A 20,003-nucleotide genomic window follows, 5' to 3' on the forward strand; every position below is an offset into this window, starting at 1 on the left:
GGCTGTGCTTCACTTAATGCCTCCAAATTCCTGTCTTAAGTTCCTGCCCTAACTTCCCTCAGTGATGAAATGTGACCAAAGACCTGTAAAGTGAAATAAATGCTTGCTTTCTCAAGTAACTTTTGGTCACAAGCAATACGAACTCTAACTAAGACACAGGGCATAGAGGGGTAAGACTCTAATTCCAACACTCAGGATGCAACCTGGGCTGCATAGTGAGTTCCAGTTCAGAGCTGAGGTATATCTCAATGGGAGAGTGCTTACCAAGCAAGCACAAGACTCTGGGTTTCATTCTCAGCAACACAGAGAGAGAGTGAGTGAGTATTGATGGTTCTCAGTCTTGGCTGCACACTGACTCCTCACTCAACCACTGATGGTTAGGTTCCACTCACAAAGACTTATCTGCTTACCTAGGGGACAATCTGATTATGAGTCATTCTATAAGCTCCTTGAGGATTTCCAACACGTGGCCAAGACTCTCACATGAACAAGTATAAATTTCGGCCAATGGTTTGTCTTCACTGTGCAAAACTCTCTACCAACACAAGAGGAAAGATGCACATATGCACAGGTTCCAGCACTGAGAGGGGAAGTGGACACAAGCCTCCATCCCTAACTCAGAAGCTATATCCAAACAATAATTGCTCACAAAGGAAAAATTAGTTTTCTCCAATGAAGTTTCGCAGGGTATATAAACCACTTTCAAGGCCAGGCCCCATGCCCAGCAGTCAAGGGGGCAACACAAAACAAAACCAGTAATACTTCTAGAAGGCTTTATCTCAGGGATTTTTTTTTTAAACTTTGCAGGTCTTCTGCACATATATTATGGTTTCCCAGTTTGTTTTAATGGAATTTCTGTGTGAATGTGTGTATCCCTACATCTGTGTTTCTTGTGCTTTTTCTTTGGCTCTTTTCTTTCTGTTGGTTTGTTTGGTCCTATTCTGATTTGTTTGTTCTAATTTTATCTAATTTTACTTTAATATTATTTGTCAGACGCCTGTTTGTGCTGTGGTAAGAGAAACAATCATGTGGATTTGGGTGGGTGAGGAAGTGGGGAAGGTCTGGGAGGAGTTAGGAGAGGGGAAAACATAAACATAACGCATTCTATTTAAAAATCCATTTTCAGTAAAAAATAAATTTTAAAAAGAGTCAAAAATGTGGCAGCTTGTTATAAGCCAGCTATATTCACATAATGAAACCTTTCTTAAATGTTTAGCATAAGCAAGGTGTGGTGACACATGCGTATAATTCTGGCACCTGGGGTGGGGTAGAGGCAAGAGCAGCAATGGGTAGGTGACAACTGTCTCAAAAAAAATTTGTCAGTTTAAAATTTTAAAATCTAAAAGTACTTCAGTTACTTTTAACACCCTCATTTTAACAGTGCAATTAGTCTCCCATGATAAGTCAAGATAATTTCTTTTATATGTTAAAGTAAATTTGAACAGTAACATTCCTTACCCATTATTCTATTGCTGCGAAATGATACCATGATCCAGGCAACATACAGTAAATAAAGCACTTAATAATAAAAAAAAAAAAAAAAAAAAAAAAAAAAAAAGATAATAGGCCCCCTTCCCTCAAGACAGCTACATAATTCCTCTCTGCAGACGAGTTATTACATGGAACTTCCGCAGACCCAAACAACTTCAAAATGCAGGATGCAGATCACTGTAATCTCTAGATCTTCATTGAGGAGGTAGGAGAGGCAGATTTTGAGAAGGAGATGTAACAGAGGGGGGACAACTCTGACAGACTTGCAAGATGGAGATAAGAGGTCAGGAGCCAAGAAACATAGATGACCTCTAAAAGCTCACAGAGGCCAGGAAAGGGGCTCTATTTGGAGTTTCTATAGGAAAGGGGCCATCCAACACTTGAGTCTCCTCAGCTCTAAAGTGTGAACGATAGTGTTACCTTCCTGTTAGGATTGTTGGAAAGATTAAATGAGTAACTATATGTGAAACACTCAGAACCAGGGCAGATACACAGTGACCAGTAGACGTGAGCTTGCTGTCACTATTTTTGAAGCTAGCAACATAACTCGCAGGCTCAATTTAGTCCTGTACACCACTGTTCAGACATATATGTCTGTAGAAGAATGGGCAAATCAATAAATTCAAGGAGCTGCCTACATGAAAGTCAACTTAGTTTCAAATACTGTGATGGCCTTTTCTTGCCAGTTATTACATACTAGATGTACCTATTTATGTGGTTCCCAGACATATACCTTGAGGGTTGAAACTATTTCTATTCCTATTCATTTTAATACAGTCCTCAATAGAAATATCCATATTCAGCCTAATTGGCCTCTCTGCTGGTGTAACACACTTCTAGTGCCATACTTCAAGCAGTCAGTTGCATAGCCCCTTAAATACCTACTCTTCTATCTTAAACTGTAGCTCTTTTATTAGTAATTTCTCCTTTGGTTTTTTGAGACAGCGTCTCTTGTGACTCAGGTTGCCCCAGAACTCTCTATGTAACCAAGGATCGCCTGAACATCCTGATCCTCCTCCTCCACTGCCCAAGTGCTAGAATTATAAGCTTGTGCCACCAAACCTAGCTATTAGCAATTTCTCTTCTTCAATTAAATTAAAATTGTCTTAAAGGCAAGCATTGCAACTCTTCTGTGTCCTCTCCACATCAAGAGGTACACAGACACTCAAAAACAGCACTTGCTGTCCAAAGTTGACTCACTTATTTACTTATTTATTTACTGGGGGAGGTTCCAGAGCATAGGGCAGTGCATGAATGGAGAGCAGAGGACAATTTGGGGGAGGTAGGTTCTCTCCTTCCACTTTGCTTTTGAGGCAAGGTCTGTTTTTGCTGTTGTGCTGTACAGGCAAGCTTCTAGCTGATTCTCCTGTCTGCTTCCTATCTCACCACAGAAATGCTAGGATTCCAGATACAAGCCTCCACACGGAATCTGGAGCTCTAGCCCAGGCTGCTGGGATTACAGGGCTAGTCATTTTTCTCACTGAGGTATCTCCTCAGACCAGGATTTGGTATTCAACACCAGAAACATTTTAGAACAGGATTTCATAAAGAGATGTGTCCTTATCAGTAAATGGAAAATTCAATGTTCAAATCTAAATATTAAGTAAGACATATGACTTCTAATCTCCTATATAACTACTGGAATGAGGCACTTCTACAATTGAGAGATAATATATTCTAAACCACAGAATATGTTTGAGCAAGTCAGGCTTGGAAATACTCAAATTTTCTAATATAAGCAGTTAGGTAAAGGTGGCTTAAAACCTTTTTTGAGCAAACCAAGACTTAAAACACCCAAACTAGGGCTGGAGAGATGGCTCAACAATTAAGAGCAATGGCTGCCCTTCCAGAGGACCCAAATTTGGTTCCCAGCACCCATATTTGATAGATCACAACTCTCTATAACTTCAGCTCCAGGGGATCTGACACTCCCTGTGGGCATCTGTTGTACACACATGGCATATACACTGAATCATAAAAGTACCCATAAATACACATTTTAAAAAACTTTAAAAAAAAATCTTTTTTAAAAAAAAAAAGTCAAACTATAAAGAAAATCAATCATTTTAGAAAACTGGTGTAGGAAGTCCTTCTGTCTTTGTGCTGTTTTCATTGGTTAATAAAGAAACTGCTTTGGGCCCTGGATAGGGCAGAACTTGGGGGGGGGGGGGGGTAAACGAAATGCTGGGAGGAGGAGAGCAAAGTCAGAGAGAGACTCCATGGATCCATGGGAGACAGACACTGGGAATTTTACCCAGTAAGCCACTGCCACATGGTGATACACAGATTAATAAAAATGGGTTAAATTAAGATGCAAGAATTAGCCAATAAGAAACTAGAGCTAATGGGCCAAACAGTGATTTAATTAATACAGTTTCTGTGTGGTTATTTCGGGGCTAAGCTAGCAGGGCAGCCAGGATGAACAAGCGGGCCCTCCCTGCAAAAGAAAACTAATGAGATATTTGTTTCTTTATATGTTAAATGTGTTGGGGCACAGCATATCCATATAAGTTCTAATTTATATACCTTCGAAACCAGATAAAGATGTGTGTGTGTGTGTGTGTGTGTGTGTGTGTGTGTGTGTCATACGTAGACAAAAACATTCCCATTCTCCAAACACTAATAAACAATGGTTTTTGTTTTTAGTTTGTTTTTGAGACAGGGTTTCTCTGTGTAGCCCTGGCTGTCCTGGAACTCACTCTGTAGACTAGGCTTGGCCTCAAAACTCACAGAGATACGCCTATCTCTGCCTCCTGAGTGCTGGGATTAAAGGCATGTGCCACAAACAATGGTTTTAGACAGACTAAAATGAGACTTAATAGCTTAGAAAAAGATTTGAAAATTCTTACTGAGGCCTCTGGGTCTGACAGTTCATCTAATAATTTTCTTGCATCTACCACTGCTTGATAGAGTCTCAGATTTTTGCCATCAGATGCAACAAAGCAAGCACTTGCAGAATTGCAGTATGTTCCTGAGGGAAAAAAACAAAGTGTTTAAGTTATAGTGTATATTTATTTTTATTATTGATTAAAGTATAAGAAACAAATAATTACACTTTTCTTTCTATGTATAACTATCATCTAGAATCATAATCAAAAGGATACAATTTATGGGTATAAGCTTATTAACAAAATTAAAAAATATGAAAAGAAAACTTTAAAATTATAAAGATAAGCCTATTCCAACATTCTGAGAACCTATTGAAAACTATCTAGAGCTGGAGAGACGGTTCAGCAGTTAGGAGCACTAGCTATTCTGGAGGGTTGATTCCCACCACCAGCACAGTGGCTCACAACTGTCTGTAACTCCTGTCCCAGGGCTCTAATACCCTCTTCTGATTTCTTAGGGCACCATGATACACAGACTTACATGGAGGCAAAACAGTAATACACATAATTTTTTTTAAAAAACTTAACAATGACAAATATAAATCATTTTGTGAATCAGACATGGTGATAATATCAGCACATGGGAGGCAGAGGATCTCAATGTCTGAGGCCAACATTGTCTATAACACGTTGCAAGCTATGATATTTCAAAATAAAAATAAATAAGAAAAAAGATGTTGCTCATAACAAATAATAATTTAAACTTTATTCATTTTACAATCAAATTAATAAACACTTACCAAGACAATAACTAGGAATAAGAGTCGGAAGCCATGCCACATTAGAGAAGGCTGAGGTATGTAAAGAGTTAATTCGAGCCAATTCTGACACTCCTCCAGTGTATGACAAAGGGCCTATGGGGTCTACACGCCACAGAATAAGTTCACTGTAGATTGCATTCGGGTCATGAAAGGTACGAGTTGCTGCATTTCTAAGAGGCTGTTTCGATGACTCCTTTGTGTGTTTTACAGGATCTATTAATCTATTTACTTGACAGTCTGATTCAGGAGTCAGCAGAGCATTATGATGGGAGGATGTCAGCAACAGGGGTAAGACCGAATGGCACGCCAAGTCATTGAGGTGGAACCGGTGACCACAGTATCGGAATTTATGGGATACAGTCAGAACCGTAGTAAAGGCTGACTTGTCAGCAAAAGTAACTGCCCACTGATTCAAAGACCCATCTATGTGTTTAGAGACCATCATCACTGTGGGTGCTAAAATGTTCATGTCTGTACTGTGCAATCTGGAGTGTGGCTGTGACCCATGAGAACTATCTACAGACATTGGCTCTTGGTGTGGTGGAGTATGGTGTGAATCTTTTGTAGCTTTTACACAGGCATACATCATGATGTTTTTACTAAGAGAGTTTGCATCCCCAGAGGGAAATGCAACAGGAATCCGAGAGGAAAAAGAAACCTGTTAAACACAAACATATGATTCATTATAAGGAGTTTGCCTTCTCTCAAAAATATTTTCTAAACACACTTTTATTTTCAGAATGCCAAATCCCCATTTCCTAGCAAAAGAATCAAGTTTGACCTCTGTATAGCTGAATTCCTTTCTTCTACTTATGTACTAGATCACTATTCATAGCCCAATACAAGATGAAAAATAAAGTTTCAAATACATTGCTGATAGCTTATGTATCAAAATAACCATATCATGTATTTAAGTTATAATAAAGCTAAGAAAGAGAATGCATAAAAACAGTTTAATTTGGCTTATAAAACTGAAGATGAGCACATGCTTTTAATGCCAGCACTTGGAAGGTAAAGAAAGGAAGATTATGAACTGAAGGTCATCCTCAGCTATATAGCTAGTTCAAGACCAGTCTGGTTACATGAAACCCTGTCTCGAGAGAAACAGAGAGACAGAGGCAGAGAGACAGAAACTCGAAAACTCATTTTCAAAGCAGTTTCCTTAGAAATACTAAAAAAGTATTTCTCATAAAGTATTTGAGTAATTCAAATACTCAGTGATTCAAAAAAAAGAAAAAATTAATTTTCTTTGAGTTAACTAAATGTGTAAAATTCATAGTACTGATCCTCTTTGAAAACAAGAATATGTATTTTCTGTTTTAAAAATTACTAAATTTTTTAGTAATTCTGAAAAATCTGTGAAGTCTATATAGCATCGTGTTATTTTAAAAATGTATTTTCATCAAGGAAATATACCTGGACTTGTCTAAATATTCCAGGGTTATATTCATCCAAGTACTTCACGTGCCACACTAGAAAGGTTCCATCTACAGGGTGTATAGTGAATAGCATGTCAGGGTTCTTATTCCACTCTGTCAGCAGTGTTTCAATCTTCCGGTCGAGCAGAACTGTAGGCAGTGGTATTGGGATGCTAGGCCCTGGGTGGGCTCTAGGACTTCCCTCTCTTTCTCCATCTTCATGCTCTGACGATCCTGTACCTGCCTCAGATTCTCTATCCAGAGATAATTCTAAATCAGAAAATATATTTGTCAGAATATAAACTAAATAATACTATAAAAATTCATTTAGAAACTCAAAATTATAAAGTACCTTTCCAATTTGTGGTTGGGGAAAGTATTTTCTTGTCTGAATTGAAATTACTATATTTATTATTTTTAGATAAATGAAAATTTCATCATATTTTCATTGTTAAAATTAGCAAAACATATTTCTCAAAAAACAATATGGCTTCTAAAGTACTACATTAGTCAAGGAAATATAACAAAATATATATACAGAGTTTGCCTGGCATGGAAGCACAAGCTTATAACCCAACCTACTCAGGAGGCCTGAGGCAGGAGGAGCTCAAGCTCAGGGCCAGTCTGGCATGTAGGCATGCTGTGTCTCAAAATCAAATGAAACAGGCTAAGGGAGTAGCTCTTGCCTAGCCTGCATGAGGCCCTGGGTTTAAGTCCACATTATAAACAAAACAACAGCTAGAGTCAGGACAAGCACAGTGCCTAATCTGAGAGATAACCAGTACTGAAAACAAGAAAGAAGGGAGAATTCAAACTTAGATACCACAAAGTTATTTTTAATGGGGAAAAAAAACCCATAAACAAACAACACCAACCATGGTCTAATCTCATACGCAAGCCCCTCTCTCGTTCCTCCTGAGAGCGCTCTTCGTCTTCCCTGGCTGCGTCACCACTTTCATCATCTAATTGTTTTTCAGAAAGTTTCCGCAATTGGTGCATAAATATTTCAGTGGATGACGTAAAATGAAATTCCTTGTTATTTAACCAATGAACTACAAATCCCCCATTGACATCATCGATATTAAATGAAGTGCCAACCAAAACATTTGGAATATCTGTGGAAACAAAAAAGATTAAACTTTCAATATGACGCTCCATTTCTTTAAAAACACAGCAACTGCTTATCACGATTAATCATTTGCTTATCCAGAGAAGGGGCCAAATACCACGTCAGCATGATTCCACCAGGACTTGTAACAACTTTAACTGAATTTAATGGTAACTGTAAATATTAAGAACTAATGACATTCTGACATGAAATTAAATTACAGTACTAATTTCAAAACCAAATATAGAAACACAACAACCTTAGTTGAATCCTGGTTTTGAGAAAAGGCGGTGAACTATAAGACATGTAAGAACTTCAAGTACTACACTGAACAGATATGGAGAGAATGGACAACCTTGTCTTATTCCTGATTTCAGTGGGATCACTTTGAGCTTTATGCTGGTGAGGATGTAGGGTAAAGGGAACACTCCTCCATTGCTGAAGAGTGCAAACTTTTATAGCCACTTTGGAAATCAGTTCGGCGATTTCTTAGAAAATTAGGAAACAATCAACCTCAAGACCCAGAATACCACTTTTGGGTATAAACCCAAAGAATGCTCAATCACACCATAAGGACATGTGCTCAACTATGTTCATAGCAGCAGTATTTCTAATAGCCAGAACCTGGAAGCAATCTAAATACCCCTCAACCAAAGAATTGATAAAGAAAATGTGGTACGTTTATACAACAGAGTGCTACACAGTGGTAAAAAATAATGACATATTGAAATTTGCAGGCAAATGGATCTAATCCACATAAACATATTGAAGGACAAAAACCATATGATCATCTCTTTAAATTCAGAAAAGGCCTCTGACAAAATCTAATATCCCTTCATAATAAAAAGTCCTGGAGACATTAGCAATACAAGAAATATAGTTCAACATAATAAAGGCAATACATGACAAACCCACAGCCCAGCTTAAGTGGAGAGAAATGAAAGGCATTTCCATGAAAATCTGAAACAAGATAGGAATGTCCTCTCTTTCCATACCTAGTCAATACAGCACTTATTAAAGTCTTAGCTAGAGCAATAGGACAACTGAAGGAGATCAAGGGCATACAGGTTGGAAAGGAAAAAGTCAAAAGAATAACTATTTGCAGATGATATGATATTTTATACATGAAAGGCCCTAAAAACTCCACCAGCAAACTCCTACAGCTGATGCACTGTCAACAAAGTAGCATGATATAAAATTAATAGACAAAAATCAGTTGATATCCTATATACAGATGACAGACTAAATCAGGGGAATAATACCTTTCACAATAGCTCCCCCAACTAGAAAAATATGTGAGGATAACTCTAACCAAGCAAGTGAAAGACTTGCATAGTAAGAACTTCTAGACACTGAAAAAGATATCCGAATATGGAAAGATCCCCCATGCTCATGGATCAGTAGGATTAACACAGTAAAAATGGCCATCCTACCAAAAGCAATCTTCAGATTCAATGCAATCCCCATGAAAATTCCACACTTCGGTTCCAGCACTGACCCAGGGCAAATCAGACAGGAGCTCCCATCCCTAACCAAAAGGCTATCTCCAGTTATGATAAGCATTGAAAAGGAAAATTTAGTTTTCTCCAATGGAGTCTCACTGGGTATATAAACCACACTTAGGGGCAGCCTCAGCAGTAGAAAGCATAAATACAAAAAATGCTCAGTGGAGTTTTTGGACGTTTTTGTCTCATATTGCTTATATGGGCTTTTTTTTTTTACTTTACCTGATCTTCTGCTTATGTATTATGAAATTTGATTTTGAGTTTTTATTATTTGGAAGTTTTGTTTGTTTTTGTTTTGGGGGGTACTTTTTGCTTTTTGTATGTGTGTATGTGTGTATAGGCACATTTGTGGTTTTTTTCTTTGTTTTTTATTCTTTTTTATTATTTGCATGTTTGTTTTCTAAAGAGAGAGAGAGGAAAGGCATGAAGTTGGATGAATAGAGAGGTGGGAAAGACCCTGGAGATGAGAGCAGGGAAACAATGATCAGAATGTATTGTATCAAAAAATTATTTTTAATTAAAAAAGTCTTAATAATTATGTAAGTTTAAAATAAACATGTAAATTTAACTTTAGTAACATATTTTATTTCTCCCAAAATACTAAAAATAAAATTTCAACAAGTAGTCAATCTGAAATAAAATTATTAACAAGAAATTTCACATTTTTTATATACTGTTTAGGAAATCCAGTGTGTACAGTACAGCAAGCCTCAATTCTAAACAGTCACATTTCAAGGTCACTGGGCAGCACACATCTGCAGTCACTGTTAAAGATCAGATTATAGGAACTGTATTCACTAAGTAAATCATTATACTCAGAGAATTTAACAGTAAGCATTTAAAGATGAAACCCTTTTGATAACTATGCTACAATTCACAAACCCAGAGACTAAGTAAAAAGAAAAGATGATGGGAGGAGGGGGCAGGGAGAGACACCCAGATCTCCCTAGGAAGGGAAATGGAAAGGATTTCATGAGTGGACAAGGGCAGGTAAGGATGGAAACATGAGTGGGAAGGGGAGCAGGAGGGAGAGAGTGCTAAGGGGGATTGCTAGGTGTGGGGAGCAGTTCTGGGTCAGGTGGAAGCCTGGAGCAGGGGAATCTCCCAGAAGTCTATGGGGAGGACTCCAGCTTAGATTCCTAGTAATAGTGGGTAAGTAGTCTTTATTGGCTATCTCCTGTGACCAGATTGGTGTCTGGGCCAATTGTCAGACAGGCATCATCCAGCAATTGATGGAGGCAGAAGCAGAGACCCACAGACATATATCAGGTGAAGTGCAGGAATTCTGTGGAAGAGGAGGAGAAAGGATGGTAGGAGGCAAGGGGGGGGGAGGTCAAGGACACAGCGGGAAGGCTCACAGAATCAACTCACCTACATTCATGGGGGCTCACAGAGACTGACTCGACAGCCAGGGGGTCTACATGAGACAGATCTAGGCACTGTACATTTATATTACAGTTGTGTAGCCTGGTCCTCTTATTCCTAACAGCGGGAACAGGAGCTGTCTCTGACTCTTTAACTGGCTTTTTGGATCCTACTCCTGACACTGGGTCACCTTGCTCAGCCTTAATACATGGGGAGGTGCCTAGTCTTACTGCAACTTGATATGCCATGTTTTGTTGATTCTCATAAGAAATCTGCCCTTTCCTGGATGGAGAAGGTAGAAGAAGGAATTGGGGGATGGGAGGGATGGAAGAGAGGGACTGAAAGGGGAGGATGGGGGCCTGGGGCCATACTGTAAACTAAATAGATTAATAATAATAATAATAATAATAATAATAATCCCTTTTACCCTAAAGCAACAGACCTCCAGCTGATAAGTAGAGCTGTATTTATATAAATACAGTTCTATCAGCAATGAAGAAATTTACAGCCTTTCTATATATATATTTTAGACCAAATAAAACACGATGCCCTTAAATAGAAGCTCTCAAATATGCTTCTGCCAGCATAAAACCTGCTTCTATTAATTCTTAGCCTAGATAAGAGGACAGACTAAAAGAAGATACCAGGGCTAAAGAAAAATATCTTTCTAGCTAAACATAGGTAGAAAGCATATAGAAAATAAACTACACTGAGGTATGAACTATTAAATAGAGCATATGCTAATTACCCAAGCTATCACCATTTGTGTTCCTAGGCTCAAGTAAAGCTCTAATTTCCTTGGAACCCTTTGTAGACAAAGATGTTCAAAAATACTTATGGAAATTACCCAATAAAAATCACATAGACCTAATCTGGCGGTGGTGGCTCACACTTTTAATTCCAGCATTTGGGAGGCAGAGGCAGGTAAATCTTAGTGAGTTCGATGTTAGCCTGATCTACAAAGTGAGACCCAGGACAGCCAGGACTGTTACACAAAGAAACCCAGTCTTGAAAAAAATAAAAGGAAAAAAAATCATATAGACCCAACTAAAGAAAGACTACCTTTTGTTATATTTCCACTCCAAGAAGTATTTTAAAGGACAACATAAAATAAAACCAGGTTACAAAATAAACTATGTTTCAATATATTTTTCTTATTTCAATATATTTATAAAAAATAACTCTTCTTCTTCGTTACCTGTGGCAGGATTGATGCTTGCTGCAATGTGAAAATGACACAGGGCATTGGCATGGTGAGAAATGTGTCTCTGGACTTCATGGGTTGCAGTCTTGTCAGGCATCAACTCGGTATGAGTTACAAGAACAGAAGATCTCCTTTGTCCTTTCCTTAAATTCTTCAAATGGTGTATTGTCTAGAACAGAAGAGTAATGTCCTAACCAATGTGAACCAAAAACTTTCCACTACTCAGAATTTTAAGAGCTGGCCCCCGTGGAACTGATGATTTTAAAATATGCTTTCTTAATTACAAGAAAACAATTTTGGATATATGCTCCACAATTCTTAAAAATTTGTAGTTTTTAAGGCAAAAAGTAGTTGCTGAAAAGTACTTACTCGTGCGCATAAACCATGAGTAAGGGCTCCTGGTTAACAAAGACTATTTCCGTGGCACAGGAAGGTGGGGGTGCTTAAGAGTACCCTGTACTGAAATGAGACTTACTACTCAGAAGAACACAAAGTCCCTGAATCCCTTTACCAGGAGGGGCAATGCCTCCTAAAACTCAAGTAGAATTAGATATTGACTTAAACTACAAATGTATTATCCCCACTATAAAGAGGAAACCAGGACACAAAGCAGAATGGGAGTCACTGAGAGCAGACAGGAATGCCCTTATTGCAGTGGTAGGCTATGCCCACTACTTGCTGGAGACAGAGTCCAGTGCAATACACTTCAAGGTCAGTGATCTGGCACTGAACTCTCTATCTCCCAAGCCCCTGGCATGTGGGATTTAAATTAAGTTGCAGCTATAAAGTCAAAACTCTTCACAACATACCTACTCACATGTTCCATTTTGGATGTGGGGCCACAATCATTCTTAGCATAACTTCTTCATCCCACAACCCCACTTCTTAGGCTGTAACTTACCCTACCCTCAAAACCATACTTTATAAAACTTCCCATTCTTTTCCTTTGTTCTCATAGTAAGAAAGCAACAGCATGTTGCCAATTCTTTTCTACTAAAATAATGTAGTTGATCCTCCTTCTCAGTTTTCCAACAATTATCCTTTCCTTGCAGAAAACAGTACCATTTCAGGGTATGTTCTCTAGAGTCTCCCTGCCACAGAGTTGCTGAATGCTTAGACCTTCTCGCCCAAACTGCCTATCAATTTTTTTAAATAGATACTTGACATTCTATAAAGACTTATTACTATTTATTTTTCTCCTAGGAACAAAGTATGTATACAACCACATAAACCTCACGGTGAGGGGTTTCATACATGATACTGGAAATACAAAACAGTGTGCTAGGCAAGTTTAACCACTAAAGTGTCGCCTGAGTGCTGACCAACAGAATTTAAGTTAAAATGTACCTACACAACAAAATTCTACATGGTACACTTAAGATTAGGCCTTATCTTCTAAAAAAATATTTAAACATTATTAATAAGATTGTTAAAAGATAGCAAAAGCTTGTCAAATCACTGCCATATGTTTTACTAAAAAGAAATGTATGAAGCATCATAGAGGGCACAAAGACGGTCATCAGATGCTTATGTATAATTTTAAGATAAAACATGCTATATAAATATATATTAGTAAGCACTAGCTAATATTTCAGTACTTTCTCCCATTAAATTTCTATATAAAACCAAAACGGTAATTTGAACTATTCTGACTTGCTTTAAATTCATTTAAGTTTTGGCCATTTTTTTAAAAAGTATGATTAGTTCCCAATCATAAACAATAAACTTAGTTACTAGAGCCTGCCTGTTTCACATAAATTCAGAGTACCATGTTCACAGCCATTAAACTACATAACACACAAGCATAACTCATAATGAAAGTGATGTGTGTAGCGTGCAGAAAACAAGCTATGAAATATGCCATGCAATATGATCTTAATCATACAAAGAAAATTTATACATATATACATGACTGTAAAAGTTGGATTATAAATTCTATTATCTCCCCCCCCCTTCTTAACATAGTTTTAGATTAAGCCATCTTGGGCTGGAGAGATGGCTCAACAGTTAAAGAGTACTATCTGCTCTTACAGAGGATCCAGATTCAATTCCCAGCACCCACATGTTGGCTCACAATCATCTGACTCCAGTTTCAGCAGATCTGAGAACTTCCTCTTCTGAATCTCCACAAGGGTACCAGACATTCATGTACATAAATGCAGGCAAAACACTCATACACATAAAATATTAAGTAAATAAATATTTAGAATAAGGGTGGCTTTCTTGTACAATAAAAACAGTTGTAAGCATATTTACTATATAAAATGTCTTTGAATGCTATGTATGCCTCATTCATTCCTTTTGCACATTAGTTAATATAATAAGCAATTTCTCATAAAGATTTTGTTCTTTATCTTATTTTTTGACTTCTATTCTGTTCCTTTTATATATATATATATATATTCTATTCTGAGACAGAATCTCATGTAGTCCAGCATATTTTCTGTAAGCTGCTTTTTGTTCTTGTTATACAGTTGTGTTTTGTTTTTTATTTTTCAGACAGTCTTACTCTGGCATTAAATTTTCAATCCTGCCTCTGCCTCTCAGGTGGTGGAATTACAGGCACGCAACACCAAATCCAGGTCTACCACATAGAGCTTCTCTGCCTAACATCTTAATAAATAATCATCATTATTCCTAAGGAACAAAAATGAAATAAAAACAAAGCATTTAGAATTAATTTCAATGACTTTTACATATTTTACTAGTTAAAGCTAAGAACTCCTACAGATTGACATTTGACCTGCAACATGGAAATATCAGATTTGTTACTTATCTAGACTAGATGCCTAAAATCATCACTAACTATATGGAAACATCACATTTGTTACTTATCTAGACTAGATGCCTAAAATCATCACTAGCTATATGGAAACATCACATTTGTTACTTATCTAGACTAGATGCCTAAAATCATCACTAACTATGTGCAGCTTCATAACAGCACACACTGAGTAATCCCACAAGCATAAAGTAAAAATTCACTATTAACTTCACCACATGTTCATGTACACCATACTCAGCAAAACAAATTTTCAAAATGTTTTTATCACTTTACATATTATAATACCTCAAGAGCATGTTGGATTCTGTCTTTGTGTTTTCCAGCATGAGAAAGGTTGCTGGCGACGCTGGAGGTAGTGGTCTCACAAATCTGCTCACCCAAAAGACAGTCTTCTGGTAACAGCGTTTCTGCCCAGAGCCGACACACACCATCATGGCATGATGTCAGTAAGACATTACAGACAGAACCCCTAACAGCAAAGAGAAACATACAACGCTGAGCATCATGTCATTCATGGACTAAAAGCTGTAATATTGGCTATTCATGTCTATGACTGCATTAATATAAAACACTATAGGAAAAAAGTAACTTGAAGGGCTTGAAGTTGTTTCCCAAGACACTGTAAGAACTGGGAAATGGCCTTGACAATTGCTGTAGCAATTTCTGCTTGACTATACAAATGCTAAAGAAAACAAGGCTCTAGAGAACATTAGCATCTTCTAAACAAATAGAAGAAAACCTAACTACTCTAAGTTAGAGAGGGCTCATAATAAAAGTCACTAAATATAGCTATTTAGTTTATGGCAATAGTTCCATTTCTGACATCCTGACAATTCAAAGTCATAAATAGGCAAACAAATAAGCCCCTTCTTAATGCAACTGTAAGAAGGCTATCATTACAAACTGTCAATCAAAGTTATTAACTTAAAGGTGTAACATCAAACGCCATGAATACATTAAGTGCTTATTATAAAAGAACAAAGAAATCCTCTTCCCATCCTTGTTCTGCTCTCCCCCGACTTGTGCACGTGCATGCATGTGTTGTGTGTGTCTGTCTGGATGTCTGTTTCTGTTTGGGCTAGATCCAGGACCTTGGGCACAGCAGGCAAATGCTCTACAAACTAAATTATAGCCTCTTTATAAAAACTGCTTATGTAAACCGAGGCGGTGGTGGCGCACGCCTTTAATCCCAGCACTCAGGAGGCAGAGGCAGGTGGATCTCTGTGAGTTTAAGGCCAGCCTGGTCTACAGAGCTAGTTCCAGGACTACTGGGAAACCCATCTCAAAAAAAAAAAATTGCTTATGGAGCTGGAAAGATTACTCAGCTGTTAAAAGAGTCCTTGCTTCTAGTTAAAGCAGACCAGCATTCAATCCCAGCACCCACATGGCAGTTCACAACCACCCATAACCCTGGTTCCAGGGGTTCCAATGTCTTCTGGCGGGGTGTGGTGTACATACACACATTTAGGCAAACATATATACACATGAAAAATAAATAGATTTTGGGACCGAAAAAAAATGTCTTAATGGCAAAGGGCACTTGCAGCAGTACTTCCACAGACCAAGGTTCAGTCCCAACATCCAAATAATGGCTCAAAACTATTTGTAACTCCAATTCGAGGGGATCTGACATGCTCTTTGGCCTCTCTAAGCCATGTGATGTACAGACATGTGTACAGGAAAAATACACACACACACATAAAATAAAAAATATTAATAACTAAGTACTTTAAAAAACTGCTTACACAGAATCCAACTTAGTCAAAAGTTTAAAAATTATTTCTCAAATGTTTACAATAGATGTAAATAACTTAAAATGAACCTTTTTAAATGTAAATGTAAGCTGTCTTATTAGTTATTGTAACTACCACATATTTGTACAGAGGGCATTAAATAAAACAAAGGTTCAAAATGAGATGCTCCTTTAGCAAGGCTGTGGACTTCAGTCTTTGGCATCTAGAATTCAGGATTCAGTATCTTTTGAATGAATCAAATAAACCTTTCATTTGGACTCCAAAGACAGATGAGTTCCCCATGTTATCTCCATATAATGTGCCGTTTCTGTCATGTATAAACTGCTCTGAGATACTTTTAGCAAATGAATAAGCCTTCCTAAGCAAGCTTCTTAGCAGCCAACTGTGCTCTTCAATTTTTACATACAATATGGAAATTGCCTGTACGTGATGTTTGCAGTTTATTTAATCTTTTGAATAGCTTTAAGAGATATCATAACAATGAGGGAAATTTTATATAATTAAACCTCCAAACAGATGGTTCTAAAAATATTTTTTAGAAAAAAATGCATCTACACTGAAAATTTACAGGCTTTTTCGTGATATTTTCCTCTACAAATAAAAGTAAAAGAAAAAAGAAATTACAAAGCATCTATGCTATAAGAGTTATTGTAGGGGTAGGGGGAGGAGGAGAAGGGGAGAAAGAAGGGAGAAGGGGAGGGCTGGGGAAAGCTTGGGGGAGTGGGATGGTTAAGATGGAGGAAGGACAGATATGGAAGCAGGGAAGAAGATATTTTAATTAAGGGAGCCATTTTGGGGTTGGCAAGAGGCTTGGCTCCAGAGGGGTTCCCAGGTGTCCACGGGGATGTCCCCAGCAAGGACCCTGGGCAGTAGAGGAGAGGGTGCCTGAACTGGCCTTGTCCCGTAGTCAGACTGATGACTATATTACCATAGAACCTTCGTCCGGCGACATAGGCAGATAGAGACAGAGACCCACATCGGAGCAGTGGACTGAGCTCCCAAGGTCCAGTTGAAGAGCAGAAGGAAGGAGAATATGAACAAGGAAGTCAGGACCACGAGGGGTTGGTCCACCCACTGAGACAGTGTGCCTGATCTAATGGGAGCTCATCAAAGCCAGCTGGACTGGGACTGAATGAGCATGTGATCAAACTGGACCCTCTGAATGTGGCTGACAATTGGGGCCGACTGAGAAGCCAATGATAATGGCCCTGGGATTTGTCTCTACTGCATGTACTGGTTGTTTGGGATCCTAGTCTACTTAGAAGCATACCTTCCTAAGCCTGGATGAAGGGGGGAGGGCCTTGGACTTCCCACAGGGCAGGGTACCCTGCCCTCTCTTAGGACTGGAGGGGGAGGGAGGGAGGGAGAGTGAGTGGGGGAGCGGGAGGGAAATGGGAGGAGAGGAGGAAGTGGAAATTTTGAATGGTATTATTTATAAAGCAATTTAAAAAAGAGTTATTGTAAATAACCCAGAGAAGTACATGGGAAGATATGTGTAGGTTACATGTAAATAATGTACCATTTTATATAAAGGACTTGAGCATCTGCAGATTTTAATATATTTGGGAAGTCTCAGAACCAGTGCTTCACAGTTATAAAAAAGTGACTAATTAATCAAAACAATAAATACTTCAGCCACATATGTTCTAGCTCTAGTTAGCACGACACCATCTCAACACACACACAAATACACGTGCATGCAATATGAACATTAAGGAAAGTGGGCTATTTATGTCAACAAAACCCTTTGCTAAAAGCTCTGAGAAGGTCCTACGGGTAACCCTAGCATCAGAAAGGCGCAACCTACCCAGTTTATTCACTATATATCATAATCTCACAACCATGCACTTTATTAATGAGTTTGTTCCTTTTCCTCAATGTGTGCTTTCCAATTTACTAGCAAAAATATCCTTTTCAGAATCTTCTACCACTAATATTACTACTCACAATAGCAGTTCATGTTGCCTGAACAAATAATATGGGCTATGGCCTTCATGTCCACAAGCACATCTGCCTTACCGCTCTCTGAGATGGTATTATTACTACCCTCATTCAACAGTGAAAAACTGAGAAAGAACTGAAGAAATCTATTCACAAGCTCACAGCAGTAGACCCTGAATCCAGACAGCTTCATTTCAGTCTATACTGTTAATCACTACATACCAGTACAGTGAAGATTGCATTTTCACTATCCTACAAACATAAAAAATACAAGTTAGTGTTTTATGAAACATGTATCCAACCTGGGCATATACTTGCTAGTTTTACGCCATGAGAAACCTGTCACTGCTCGAGGATGTGCCAAGTAAACAAAGGAAAACTGAGTAGATGCCTGTCTCCTTTTCACTTCATGGTGATCCTGAGGTATGATTGAAGACTTCCAGCCAGTCATAGGGTACCATACTTTCAGAAGACAGTCATCCTGCAAAAGACAGAGCCATGTAAAACTAATTTGTACATATACAATTCAAAATGTGGTAGTGTGAGTTCTAAAACAAGAAAATCTTTAAAACACAATATGTAAACAACATATTACAAAACAAAAACTAAAATAATATTCTATTACTTTAAAAAATAAATGGCCAGGGGTGGTCACACATGCCTTTAATCCCAGCACTCGGGAGGCAGATGCAGAGAATCTCTATGAATTCAAGGCCATCCTGGTCTACAAGAGCTAGTTCCAGAACAGGCTCCAAAGCTACAGAGAAACCCTGTTTCAAAAAAACAAAAGAAAAAAGGGGAGGGGGACTTTTTCCTCATCAGTCTTCTGTGTGTACTGGCATTTTTCAAGCAGAGACTAATGCTAAATTAAGATCTGCAGATGCCTGGAGGGCAGAAACCAGTCCATTGGACATAAGGAAGGATAAAAAAGATGATGAATTATCTATCAGTCACTGTCATTCTTTCCTGTTTTAAAGTATCTGCAAGGGTGAAACTTATCTTTTTTTTTTAAATTTAATTTATTTATTATGTATACGGCATTCTGCCTGCATGTATCCCTGCAGGGCAGAAGAGGGCACCAAATCTCATTACAGATGGTTGTGAGCCACCATGTGGTTGCTGGAAATTGAACTCAGGACCTTTGGAAGAACAAGCAAAGCTCTTAACTACTGAGCCATCTCTCCAGCCCAAAACTCATCTTAAATACAGATTATTTCCTACTCTAAATTAAAAATCAGCAAATCTTTTCTACAGGGACAAATAGATGACAGTAAACAAGCAAGCTTCATAAATCACATAGGTATATGGCTAAGATTATTCTTTGTAAACACAAAGTGTTTTCTTTATAATATACTTTCTTTACTTAATGTTTTTCTTTACTTTCCTTTTTACAACTCTTTAAAACGCGCACACAAATAAAATAAAAAATAAAGATTAAAGAGAAGGGCTGGAGAGTTGGCCCAGCAGTTAAGAGCACTTGTTGCTCTTACAGGGGGCCTGAGTTCAATTCCCAGCACCCACATGGCAGTTCACAACCATCTGTAACTCCAGTTTTAAGGGATCCAATACCTTCTTCTGACCTCTATGGGCACCAGGCATGCAGGGGGTACAAATATATACATTCAGACAAAAAAAACTCATAAAATAAAATAAATTTTGAAGAGAAAAGTTTGGTCTGCATTCCTGGCCCAGCCACAGAAGAAGCAAAATTTGACTGCCTCACTGAAAAAGGTACTGAGCCATGTCACTAACAAAGACAAGAATAATGGGCTAATATAAGTTA

General features: G+C 38.0%; 1 protein-coding gene across 4 annotated transcripts in view; it reads right to left on the reverse strand.

The window, feature by feature from the left end:
- The window catches only part of Dmxl2 (Dmx like 2), a 122,147-nt gene that overhangs the window by 68,592 nt on the left and 33,552 nt on the right, over positions 1-20,003 (reverse strand). For all 4 annotated transcript variants that reach the window (XM_041638391.1, XM_041638393.1, XM_041638389.1 and 1 more), the window contains exons 7-13: positions 18,523-18,701; positions 14,811-14,994; positions 11,735-11,909; positions 7,434-7,673; positions 6,557-6,828; positions 5,120-5,798; positions 4,341-4,462 (exon numbers count right to left, since the gene is read on the reverse strand). In XM_041638391.1, the coding sequence (XP_041494325.1) occupies positions 4,341-4,462; positions 5,120-5,798; positions 6,557-6,828; positions 7,434-7,673; positions 11,735-11,909; positions 14,811-14,994; positions 18,523-18,701 (1,851 nt within the window). The remainder of the gene's footprint in view (positions 1-4,340; positions 4,463-5,119; positions 5,799-6,556; positions 6,829-7,433; positions 7,674-11,734; positions 11,910-14,810; positions 14,995-18,522; positions 18,702-20,003) is intronic.

This window comes from Microtus oregoni, unplaced genomic scaffold (assembly GCF_018167655.1).
Source record: "Microtus oregoni isolate MIOR12 unplaced genomic scaffold, Mior012 000055F_ref0000237, whole genome shotgun sequence".
Taxonomy (NCBI): domain Eukaryota; kingdom Metazoa; phylum Chordata; class Mammalia; order Rodentia; family Cricetidae; genus Microtus; species Microtus oregoni.